We start from the raw sequence: 13463 nt of genomic DNA, 5'->3' as shown, positions 1-13463 counted from the left end.
AAACGTGCATGAAGGAAATGAATGAAGGTACCAAAACTGGCGAGGTGAAACACCTTAGCACTAAGCACGGTGCTAAGCAATCCAACAAAGGAACCAATTTAAGTTATTTTGAAAACATTGAAAACCATTCTCCCAAACACAAGAGTGAGAAAACAGAGAGGAACGAAAACGCATGTTTCCGCTGTGGGAGCAGATCCCATCTGGGTAATGCCAGATATTGTTCACCATTGAACCAAGTGTGTTTCAAGTGTGGAAAGAGAGCTAATTTTGCGTGAGTGTGCAAAGCAAACATTACTCAACGATCTGCTTCACAGTCGATCAAGAACATTGGTGAAGATTTCGACACCTCTGACGACGAGATTAATACCCTTTTGATGCTATCCTCAACGGACCAAACTGAAAGCACAGTGGTAGAGATATCGTCCATCGCAGGTTTACGGAAAAGGAAACCCCTGTCTTGTGTTATTTCTGTCAACATGAAAGACATAAAATTCTTGGCAGATTTGGGTTCTCCTTTTACTTTGCTGAATGAAAAAGACTTTAGTTTAATTGATAATACTGCTGAACATGAAACTCGCACCAAAATATTTGTCTATGGGGGCAAAAGAGTAGAAGTTGTGGGAAGATTTGAAGCAAACTTGCATTTTGATGGTAAACATGCTATAGGATCTGTGTACATCGTTAAGCAGGGTAGTAACTTGTTGGGTTGGGATGAACAAGGTGAACTTGGAACCATTTTAGACCCTAATCATCCCGACATGGTAATGTCTAAACAGAATGTTGAAAACATGTCCAGAACTTGTCGTCTTGTTGGTATTTCCAACTCCATTGTGGTCAACCAAATTGGGGTCGAGAAATGGCCCAAGTGTTATACTGATGTCTTTTGTGAATGGTTAGGTAAGCTTGAGGGCTTCCAGCACAGCATAGTTTTAAAACACAATGCTAAGGCTGTAGCTCATAAGGTGCGCAAGGTATCCCTAAGTTTACGTGGGGAATTAAAAACGGAATTGGACAAGTTGTGCTCTGCCGGAATAATTAAACCCACTGAAGGTTCTGAATGGTTGGCACCCATTGTACTTGCATGCATGGCTGACAAGTCAATGAGACTTTGTGTGGAACTCAGGGACCTCAATTCTAATATCTGGGTGGATCGGCATCCCCTATCCAACATTAATGAAATGTTGTCTACCTTGGGCAATGCCAAATATTTTACCTCTCTTGATGTATCTTCAGCGACCCATCAAATCGAGTTGAGTAGGGATTCCAGGCATCTCACGTCATTTGTCACACCTGAGGGTGCATTTCGGATGCCATTCGGATTAGCTTCCGCATCCACTGTGTTCAAGCAGTTGATGAATAATCTGCTCAAGGACATCAAGGGAGTCACGTTCTTCCAAAATGACATCCTAATTTTTGGAGAATCTTTGGCACAACATGATAGTAGAGTGAGGACAGTTCTTGACATCATCAAGGGTAGCGGGATGACTCTTAAAAAAGAGAAACGCAAGTTTTCACAAGAAGGTGTCGACTATTTGGGTCATCATGTATCTAGGAAAGGAACTGAACCCAAAGTTAAAATTCTAGATGCGATTCAGTGTGCACCTAAACCCCTGAACAAGGATCAGCTCCGTTGATTTCTTGGGCTGCTGGAGTCCTACTCTAAATTTGTTAAGAATTGTTTCGACAGAACAGGAAGGTTATGCAACCTCCTTAAGAAGAATGTTAACTTTGTGTGGGATTATGATTGTGAGAGGGATTTGGAAATTATTAAGAAGGAAATTGTAAGTGCTGGTCCTCTAAAACTGTTTGATATCAATGACTCATGTATTATAACCACTGATGCCAGTAATGTGGGTCTCGGGGCAGTGGTTATGCATAGAAGAGCAGATGGCACTGAAGAAACTATTGCATTTGCATCTGGGTGGCTTCGTGGAGCAGAGTCATCTTACTCCACGATTGAAAAATAATCCTTTGCCATATGGTGGGGTGTTCAATTTTTCACGAATTTTGTGTTGGGGAAAGAATTTGTTTTAAGAACTGACCACAAACCCCTTTTAGATCTGTTCACCACCAAGGGCAAGGGTAGAGTGACCCCGCGCATAGCCAAGTGGCAGTATAGATTGCAGGGTTATCAATATAGATTGGAATATGAGCCTGGTGCCAAACACTTTGTTGCCAATTGCCTTTCCAGGTTGCCCTTAGTGGACGATAATATAGTTCATGAGGATATTGATAATTTGGAGATTGTGTGTATAGTGAGTTCCATCAGTGATACCACTAAAGGAGCGCTAGCTGAACAAGAATGGTTAGATGCAGCGTATAATGACCGAACCCTACAAGAGGTGGTGAAGTGTGTGGTGAATGGTTGGCCCACTCCTAAGGATACCCTTGAAGCATTGGTCCCTTTCAAGAGGGTTGAGGAAGAATTATCTATTGTGGTGGGCATTCTGCCTAGGAGTGGGCAGTTGGTTGTCCCAGAGTGTCTTCGGCAGAAAGTGTTGGTCCTGGCCCATAAAGGCCATCCTGGGATCCGAGCCATGAAAAGAAGGATAAGGGTGGATTTCTGGTGGCCTGGCATTGATTGGGCAATTGAACATTATGTGAGGAATTGTTGCATGTGTGTCCTTAATGACAAGTCCCAAGTGACTTACCCATCACCTGTTAATCCTATTGTGGTTAATAATACGCCTAGGAGTAAGGTGGCGTTTGATGTGGCTGGTCCTTTTGGTGTTAGTACTCCAAGTATGCGTTGGTCATTATAAACTATATGTCTAAGTGGTGTGAGGTGAAATTTGTGGACGGCATGAATTTGGACACCATCATGTTTTTCAAGGAAGTTTTCTCTAGGGAGGGATTTCCTGAAAAACTGGTAACTGACAATGGAACCCAGTTAACATCTAGGGAAATGAATAGTTTTCTTGTCTATTCTGGTGTAAAGCACGTTTTAACTTCTCTTTATCATCCTTGCAGCAATGGCCTTGTGGAGAGGGTTAATCGTTAGATCAAAGATCAATTGCAGCTTGCACTCATCAATGGGTTACATTGGAAAGATGCAGTGAATGACATGTTGTTGGCCATGAGAACTACTCCTCACATAAGCACAGGAATGTCTCCTTTCACCTTGCTGAGGGGGAGAGTTGCGGAGACTAAACTTAATAAGAGTGGATGGAAAGGAAAACTGTAGATGCGTCAAAAATACCCATGGTAGCGGATGTGAGGTCTGCTGTTCAGGAGAAGTATGATTCCATGAATGAACAACATTGTGTCCCTACCGTTCAGGTTGGCGACTGGGTTAGAATTAAGAGACCTGGTTATGTCATAAGAGTGGGTCAGGTTTTTCTGCACCTGTACGGGTGAAAGAGGTGAGGGATCATGATGTTGTTTTAGAAAATGGCAAGACATGGAACAAGTGTTTTATTTGTGTTGTCCCCAGATCAAAAGCAGAGCATGTGGGAAGGAAAATGGGAGTGCATGTTGGTTCCTCTCTGCCCAAGGTTGACTGTATTCAGTCCAATCGCTTTGCTACAAGAAGAGTATCTGGCAGAGTCATGGCACATCCTTCATGATCTGTTCAGCCCAGGGGTAGTGTTGATTTGAGAGCAACTGACAAATTGGGGTTTCTTCAGGACAAGGGTACGCCCCACAAAGTTTTGGGATTATGAAATGTCTTGATCTATTTCATTGTTTTTTTTTTGCCTATGTTCCACACAAATATGTCCACTGTTTAGTTTCCTTATTTTTTTGTTCATTTAGTTTATTGTATATATTTTGTCATTCTGCTTGTAGGAAGGGGGGGGTGTTGAGTTGGAATATTGGTATGGTTCCCTGCATGGAACTCGGCGGGAGAACGGTTGGGGTGCGGGGTTCGAGTTACGGCAGTTGCGGCTGGGGTAGCACGAATAAAGAAGTCTACCTATCTGCATCTTGACCTCGCTTCACTCTCTTTAAGAGAAATATGCCATCCATAATAGCATATTGCAAGAGGCCTCCATAAGGCTATGAACTGTAACTTATCATTTAGACTTAGTAAAATGCCCTTCAGAATCAAGAAAATATTTGTGACATTTCAGCTAAGAGCAATGATTGAGCCTGATTGATTGCTTGTACAGTATTCTATAGACCGGCCTAAACTATTCCTTAAGAGACAGGCACACAGTCAGGGCATTCTGCCTAAATAAAATATTAAAAATACAGACACAAATTAAAATCTGTACGGAATTATTATCTTTTTTTTCTGGTACTGGTGCCAATATGCTCTGAATTCGAATTGAAAAATAGTTGGTGATGCTACATGACTCCTGTTCAAATGTATTTATTGCCCATGCTTAATGAGAGGGTGGCATCAAACAGTCTATTACCTCTAGAATTAAAGCAATCTCTTAATGATTTGCAAAATAAATTACAATGGTAAGTAACTTGAAAGCTCTGTAGGCATGAGTACATAACTTAAGACGAAAGCCACGGCAAATGAGACAGTTTCCAGTGCTGAAAGAAGATATGTAACCTGCCTTTCTCTATCCACTGCTTGTGTATGTCAAGTGAGCCACTTTAATATTAAACATGAAGAAGAGTGCTGCACAAGAGGCAGTGGTCATATATGTTGCTGCCTTTCTATAGAGTAAGAATTGTATTTTAATACAAGTGGGAGAGGCAGTCAGCACCTTGATGAAAAAAGTCAAATGTAGGACATGGCTAGGAAAATTGCATTGGAAGAGTGTAGGCCTTTGAACAAATATAATGGGTAAGACAGTGAGACAGTGAGACCGATTTAATTGGTCCTTGGTGCCTCCTTGGAGATCTCACAATAATTAAATCATTAGTTGAAAAGACTGGTAAGATTCTCATCATCCAATCTTCTGCAACCACCTTCGTCCACTCGAACCTTTTCAAGTTTACCTTGCTGTGTGTACTACTGACAGATCCCTTAGTGCTACTCACCTAAGTGTCCGTAGCCAACCACATTCTTTGCACCCATTCCCAGCCTTGCCCGGACGTCCACAACCAACTGATAGAGCTGCTGCACAGGAAGCGATATATCATACTTATAGACATAGCCATCATGTGTAAGTGCTTCTGTGATGTGCTCTCTTAGAGCCCAAAGAGCCTGGAAGAGAGATTGGAATACATGAAGAATGCACGTCAAAATAGAATACATTTCCAATATATATTAAGAATAAAGAACAGTGACATTATATTGCACATATGGCACAGAAATAGTACATATTTGTACCAAACAAATGGTCTGCGTTTTGGAGCTTTAAGGTGTTATGACAGGGTGCAGGACATTAGCTGTGCTAGAATATACCCTTGTGTTGGTGAAATAGCTCTGAGAGTTGACAATGTGTTGAAGTAATCTGCAAGTCACCGTTTAGACTTCGACCAATGCTGACTCAGTCCTTCATCCTCACAATGAATAACACAAGCACCACCGAGAAAAAAGTATTATTTGTATTCATTTAGATATGTTTCTCTCATACCATCTTCACACTGCAAATATAGGCCCCAAATAGAAAAAAAAATACTTTATTTTAAGCTGCTCATGTTTTCAAAAACAATATGAACATCTTGATCCCGAATGTTTCATCAATAACCCTGTCTTTCTCACGGACAGTATTAAATCTGTCATCGGCAACAGATATACATGCAGTTTTCAAGTTTTTCATTATATAACTGTTCGATGAAGCTCATTCGTTATTAAAAAATAATCAAATATGTAGTTGTAGTACCAAGACGGAAGTCAAAGTGATTAACATAAAAAATATTAAAGTTCAACTTGACTTTCTAATTCTTCTCGATTATTTTATCCCCACCTTTAAGGAAAAAAATGAATGCTGTACGTGTATCATATGATTAAGAAATCCACTCACTAGAAGTAAGGTGACACACTAAATATTTAGATTTTCTGCTTCAAGCAGTCTGGACCTGGCTTACTCTAAATGTATTTAAAACAAACACCGACAAAGACAACAGGCCTGGTTATTGTAAAGGGCACACACAGACAAGCACACCGAAAGGTATACATAGAATAGATATTGATAGGCACCCACTCCAAATTTACAGGAACGCTCAGGAAATAAATAGTCAGGCACTCATGGTCAGCCAGACAATACAACAAGTGCATGTGCAAATAGACAACATCAAGAAATTGAATTAACCCCTTCGCCGTGGCAGGAATTCCGCCGCGGCGCTGGGGGGGTTTGGGGGCAGTTGCGGTGGCGCTGTGCTCGTGACGGAACCACTCCGTCACGAGTCACGGGTGAGCTGTGCTCATGACGGAGTGGTTCCGTCACGTCTCCGCCCACTGCGCTAATCGCCCGCACAGGCGGGGAATTAGCGCCGCGTGGGCGGAGCGGCCGCCAACGGCCGCAGCATGATGGAACCACTCCGTCATGAGCACAGCGCACCCGTGGCTCATGACGGAGTGGTTCCGTCATGAGCACGGAAAGGGTTAATTACTTACCTTGGGTAACGCTCTTTCTGGTGGAGACTGTATCTCGCTGCAGACTCTTCACCTTTTGAATACTGCCCAGGAGTCAGACTGCATCGGGAAACTTTTCAGCAGTAAATGTGCACACTGGTAGGTGGAGCTGTGTGGTTCTACACAGATGGCGTTCCGCTCCAGAAATGATGTGCGGAGCAGGTACAAGGGCCACTCCTGCGCATAGACGTGAGTTGCTTTTGAGACTGCCCAGAGCCCCAGATGCAGAGCCTCATAAGCAAATTGTTGTGACCGGTGTGCAGTTTCCTAGACTTGGGATCTTATCACTGGATAGAGTCTAACCACAGAACGAGGAGGATGGGAAGGTCGGTTAGGAATCTGCAGCTAGCTAGAGTCTCTACCAGAAAGAGCCTTACAGAAGGTAAGTAACTTATTATTCTGATAAAGACTTCTAGCCACACTTTCCTCATGTCTTAAGTAGATACCAAAGCAGTACCTATTTGGAGGTGGGTCTTTGGCAGGACTCAAACCAGAAATTCCTGCAGGACCAGGTGGGCAAAATGACCCTCTCAGCAAATCTGACTGTACAGACAATAGTGATTAATGAATGTATGGAGCACGCCTGCGTAGCCACCTGGCAAATGTCCAGGACAGAGATTCTGTGTGCCAACACCGTGGTACCAGCTTTGGCCCTGGTAGAATGGACATGCAGTCCTTCTAGAGGCTGCTTTATAGCCAATGCGTTAACAGAACTTATTGCTAAGAACGATCCATTGGGAGATGGTTCTCTTCTGCACTGCCCTGCCTTTTTAGCTCAAGAGAACTCCACAAAGAGCAGATCGTCCACCCAGTGTTCTTTAGTATGATCTGTATAAAATGTTCAGTGCTCTCTTGGGGTCCGAGCGATGGAGTCTCTCCTCCTACTTAATGGCGAGAGGTGGAGCATAGAACGCTGGCAGGGTGATGGTTTGACAGACGTACAACAACGTCACAACTTTTGGTAAGAAGGATGCTTACGTCTGCAGAACTGGCTTGTCTGGGAAGAAGGTGGTGTATGGTGGGCTGACAGAGAGCTTGAAGCTGTGGCGATGTAATGGCAACGAGGTACACTGTCTTGAGTGTCAGAAGTCATAAAGGGCAGCTGTAAAGCGGCTCTAATGGAGTGCACATGATAAATGTAAGGACCAAGTTAAGGTCCCACTGTTTCATGACAAAGTTAAGAAACAAGTGTTGCGACCCTTTTGAAAAAAACACGCACAACAAACATAATGCAAGTTCGACAGAAAAGTACTAGAAGCACATATAATAAAAATGCCATGAAGATCATCGTACAAGTTCCTTACATGGAATGTGCGAGGCATGGGCTTTATACATAAGCGGTATTGTATCCATGCACAGCTGAATAGGTGCAAGGCGCACATAGTATTCATACAGGAGAAGCATTTGAATGCAAGTGTGGCCGGTAAACTTCAGAAAAAGTGGAGGGGCCAATTGTACAGCACAATATATTCTGCGTTTGCAAGGGGTGCAGCGGTATGGATAAGGGCGGGAGTCCCTTTCAACCTCCTAGAACAGCGAGTAGATAGGGAGGACAGATATGTGCTAATGAAGGGGAAACTTGATGGCCAGGTGTTGGTGATGGGTAGCATATACGCCTCAAATACAGAGCAAGAGAGGTTCCTGAAAAGAGTGATTGCAGCCCTAGCGGATTGGGTACAATACCCATGGATACTGGGGGGGGGGGGGGGGGGGGGGGCTATAATGCAGTACTGAGCACACAACTAGATGGGTCACACCCACCACTTAGGGGCGCAATACCAACATGGCAGGGCAAGACACTGGAAACATGGGCACAGGGGTGGGAACTGGTAAGACGCATGGGGAAGCAAGAACATAGAAACGCGCTAATACTTTCATTACTCCCCGGTACACCCGGTGCAGACGACAACAGATCACATTTTATGCTCTCCCGCAGGTGCTAGATACAAGCGTATACGGGTACAAAGCTATCAGACCACAGCCCATTGGCGCTCACAATCGAATAGGGCCCTTTTCCCACTCCGGTGCGGAAATGTAATCCTCAACTACTTGAAGACGGCGCCTTTAAAGCGCAAATATCGAGCACCATAAATAATTACTTCTTTCAAAATACTGGCACGGCCTCCTTCCCACTAACAGAGTGGGAAGCATTTAAAGTGGTGGTGAGGGACAAACGATCGTGCGAAGCCTAACAGAGGTAGAATCGCGGTTGGGGCCTCTAGAGAAAGAAGCGGCCGAGTCCCCGGATAGCGCAGAAAAGTTACAAAAGGTGTGTATAGACTACATGGAGCTACTCGAGAGGCTGCGCGTAGTGGACCTTAGGACATATATTCAAAGTGCCCATAAGGAGGCGGATAAACCTGGTACATTGTTAGCAAGAATAATACAGGACCACTCCCCTGCAATCCCAGTCAGTAGGATCTGCTATCCCCTATGTGGTGTAGTAGACACTCAACTAGCAATAAATGAGGCATTCCAGAAGTACTAAATGCACCTGTATAGTGCCCCCGTGAAGACACACGCACAGGAAATTTGCGGTTTTCTACAAGGAGTGAATTTGCCCACGTTGGAGGAAACAGACAGGGTGGAGTTGCAATCACCTATTACATCGGAGGAGATCCAGGGAGCAATCAGGGACCTGCCGCAAAATAAAACTCCGGGACTGGATTGTCTCCCCACAACATTTTATGCTGCATATGCTAAGGAGTTAGCGCCCCAATTGGAAAAGCTGTATTCGGCGGCACTAGAAGAAGGTGCACTGCCCCCGACCACAACCAGGCATTGGTGGTCTCGCTGCCCAAACCTGGGAGGGACAGCACTGACATCACAGCATATCAGTGTTAAATACAGAGGATAAAATACTGAGTAAGATCTTAGCATCATGATTGTTTCCATATCTAAGCAAGTTGGTGCACGCAGGCCAATGTGGATTTGTACCACGCAGGAGCACCGTTCACAACGTGAGGAGATTATACCAGGCGATGGGGGCCCCATTAAACCATTTTCCAAATGCGGGATGTCTCTCAGTGGACCTTCAGCAAGCATGTGATACGCTGAGTTAGGAATATATGCTTATGGTGCTGGACAGGTACGGCATTCCCTTGGGATACCTGAACTGGGTCAGACTGTTGTACGCTGCACCGTCAGCTCGTGTAAGAACGGGTGAATATGTTTCCAGGCAGTATGCGATTTACAGGGGCTCTAGGCAGGGATGCCCACTCTTCCCCATGCTTTTTATATTAGCGCTTGAGCCACTATCCCAAAAACTACGCATATCGGCCCAGGAATGGGCATACCTGTTGGTCCGATGGTCGATGCTGGATCACTATACGCAGATTATATAATACTATTCACTCGAGATTGGCATAGTTGGATCCCGGCGGCAGCATCATTATTTGTTGAGTTTGGAGAGGTGTCGGGGCTATGTATGAATTTTGATGAATCAGTAGCATTTTCTTTTAAAGAAACCAATGCACCACACATGATCAGCTTTGGGGATAATATTGTGCAGATGGCCCCAACCACATTCAATATCTAGGAGTGAGGATATGCAGAACGCAACAGGATACACTGGACGGCAATGTTCAGCGCATAATTGCCGCATTGTGGTCACAAATAGCGTTCTGGACAACACTCCTGTTGTCTACCACGGGTTGCCTGGCCATAGCAAAAATGGTTATGCTACTGAGGGTACTGTACTTCTTCACAACACTCCCAATACTAATCCCCCCCACAGTGTCCAGAGTGCTAGATTCCCTGTTGACAGAGGTAATAAGGGGTATGGGTAGGCGCTGAGTAAGCCTGAAGAAGCTACAACTTTCGACAACAGCTGAAGGCATAGGAGCCCCAGACTTCAGAGCCTACTGCATGGCGAGTCAGCTACAATGGCTCTCGTACTGGCTAGCGGGCCGCAACTTGCTGGAAATTGCCTTTATGCCTAGGTTGATGGCACAGGGGAAAGAGCATTCCTTACTGCATCGCACACACCCAATTGATAGCACCGGATCACCACTACTGCAGGTGGCCCTGCGATACTGGAAACAAGCACTGAGGTACACACAGCCACGATTGTCATATGCGCCAAACACCCGCTTTTGGGACTCCCCATACCAACGGGAAAAATCAGGCAGGGCCAGCTGGCAGGGTAGGAAGACGGAGGGATAACATTACTGTTGATACTTGCCAAAAGACTCATCATAAGGAGGTGGAAAGCAGCTAGGCCACCAAAAATAGATGCATGGAACGAGGAGGTGGAGAAATGGAGCCTAGCAGAGAGCGCAGCAATACGTAGAGAGGAAAAGCGAGGGCAGCGTAGAATACCCACAGCCATAGCCTAGGATATGTTACGGCAGTCCTTCAAAGCATGGGACAGGACCTCACAAACAGCTGGAGATTCTGTAGATGCGACTGCATAGATAGCTGCGCAAGTTGCCTACGCAGCTAACACACCACTGCACTATCACTGCCCTGTCCTAAACCGCAGAAATCAAATAAAAAGATATAATAAGCAATGTGATCTAGAAAATAGAAGTGTAAAATAGGACAAATGTTTCTTGCAACTGTTTCCTGCCAATAAGTAATGCAATGGTTGCTCTCTGTTTAAAAAAACCAGAGTAGATATCTATTGAGATGCCCAGTTAGTTAACTGTGGGATGGGGTGGGGGTTACAGGAATGCTTAGTAGACGTTATTGACATATTGAACTCCTGTTACAACTATTGTATGAGGTAGACTAGCTGTGAATGAACACGTATTAAGAGAAAGGCAAATTATGAAAATGTATGATAACGCCAGGAGACGGCAATTGTATTACAGCACTGTAACTGTACCACTCGCACTGGGATAATTATACCTTTGTACTCTTACTGCGAGACAGATTCCAATTATATAAGCAAGTCTACTTACAAAACTATATAAAGTTTGTTTACAAAAAAAATAACTGAGTGGGTTAATGTAACTGCAACCTTTGTCTTTAACCCTATTCATCATCCTCTTTTCATTTTGATAGGTTGAGGCTCGCACGCTTTCCCAGCTCATCTACACCAACTTCTCCTGCAGTCAAGTTTTCTTGTCCTGGGTGGGCTGTTTTTCCAACCCACTCTAGTCCACCTGTTCCTATCTCACCTCCGATCTCACTTACTTTTTCATGTTGGCTTTCTTTTATTCATTCTCCTGCATTTGCCTTGTGGTGTCCTTCTCAGCTACCTACTTTTAAATCCTGCACCATTACTGATCTATCTTCTTTCACCTCTTCTTCATCCTCAGCTATGCTTCATAGTACTGTCAGCCGAACCCTCCAAAGCAGTTCTCTTTTTAATTTTGTTTCCATGCCATGTACAGCAGCCACATTCATTGTGATATGGACATCTGTTAAGCCCCGCTTTTACCCTATTCTGCCATCAGTCTCTACCTCAAAATCCTTGTTGGTCGCTCAGCTTTTGTCATACGTGCTGTTGATTTTAGAATCCCAAGGACCAGCCGCCACCCTGTTGGCTTGGCTATTGGCCTCAAACAGCTGTCAAGATGAATTCCAATGGCTGGTCAATCTAAGGGTAGGTAGAGTGCTGATTGATACAGGTTAAGACCATCCTCGATAGTTGTAATAAGTTCAGTATCTCTAACTCGGAACTTAGATATATCTCTCATCAATATACACTGACACTTCTGTTATATCAAATTCGAAAGCTACTCAAATCAGAAGACAAACCCAGAGAGAGAGAGCTGGGTTGTCTGTATGGCTCTATCGGGATTTGTGTCTAATGTATACTGTTGGTGTACTATGATATACATTATGGGAGTTCATTACTGATCAGGATCAGGGTGGACTGTTGTAAAGGAATCTGGTTAGACTGAATGTGCGGAGTTGGATGCAAAGGACTTTTTTAGTCTACTCTGATTTTTTGGCTGCTTTCAGCCTACTGAGTTTTCAGAGCCATCCACTGAGAACAACGTGTAAGTGGTATACTGTTGGCGCTTAGCCAATCATGAGGCTTTGTTGCCATGCTATGCATCAGTGGTATTGTGCAAGATATGATTAAATCTTGATGTATATTTGCTGTTGAAGTAGCAAGGTTCAACCAACTGTATGGCTAAGATGTCCTTCCATGTGCTTAATTGGGCAAGTGTCAGTCTAATGAGAACAGTTGGTGCAGGGAAAATTATAAAATGCAAGTGGATTTAAGGTGTAAGCTCTGGAAGCTCTCTTTAACTGGTGTATGCCACAGATGTATTTGCTTAGATGTATCTGTTCAACTTTGGATATGTGTGAGATATTCAGCCTAATATAATCTGTTGGGTGTTTTGGCTGAAAAACATATGGACAGACAATGTAAACTGCTCAGCTACAGATGCACAGATCTCATAGCAGTCCTTTAGTTAGGATCAGCCATTAATAGGTTAGTGGTCTGTTACCTGCTCGTTCAAATGAAGAGGGGGAAAATGCTGGTATTGTTGCATGTTCCATGGCTGTCTTACCCTTGGCTTCAAGATCTCATGGGCCTGATGCAAGTTGTGATATTTTGGGTCTTAGAAATCATTAAAGGGATGCAATAGAGTGTGAACTAGGCCATAGTGGCGTTTTTTTCACTATTGAAAGCGTGTCACTGGGGATACTTGAGGAGCAAAGAAATTAGAAGGTGCAAGGGGGATGAGTGGGAGACTCTTGCGGTCATCTTGCCCAACCCCCATTGACAGATACTGACCTAGCTACAAAATCTGTTAAACAAAAGAAAAAGAAAAATGCTACCTAGTTACAATCCATGAGTATGAGCCAAGGTAGTAGCAGCCCTTCTACCATGAAGTCTGACCTGCACACTGATATCTGCAGAAGGTGAATCATCACAGTTGCATGATGAATTAAGAGCTTAAGAAAAAGTGTAACACCAGCATAATGCAGTGAGTCTGTATGTGTATATATTCACACTGATTATTCTAACACATGAGCTGTCCCAACATCAACTGTTGTTTGAGCACTATATTAAAGTGAA

The 13463-nt window shown here is 43.9% G+C and overlaps 1 protein-coding gene across 1 annotated transcript in view; it reads right to left on the bottom strand.

Annotated features, from left to right (window-relative positions):
* D2HGDH (D-2-hydroxyglutarate dehydrogenase) overlaps positions 1-13463 on the bottom strand; it is a 595031-nt gene that overhangs the window by 68796 nt on the left and 512772 nt on the right. The window contains exon 9 of the mRNA XM_085634178.1: positions 4939-5104. Within this exon, the coding sequence (XP_085490304.1) occupies positions 4939-5104 (166 nt within the window). The remainder of the gene's footprint in view (positions 1-4938; positions 5105-13463) is intronic.

The sequence above is a fragment of the Triturus cristatus genome, chromosome 11, assembly GCF_964204655.1.
Source record: "Triturus cristatus chromosome 11, aTriCri1.1, whole genome shotgun sequence".
Taxonomy (NCBI): domain Eukaryota; kingdom Metazoa; phylum Chordata; class Amphibia; order Caudata; family Salamandridae; genus Triturus; species Triturus cristatus.
The sequence above is the reverse complement of the archived record's forward strand: the minus strand, read 5'-3'. Positions and strand labels throughout refer to the sequence as shown.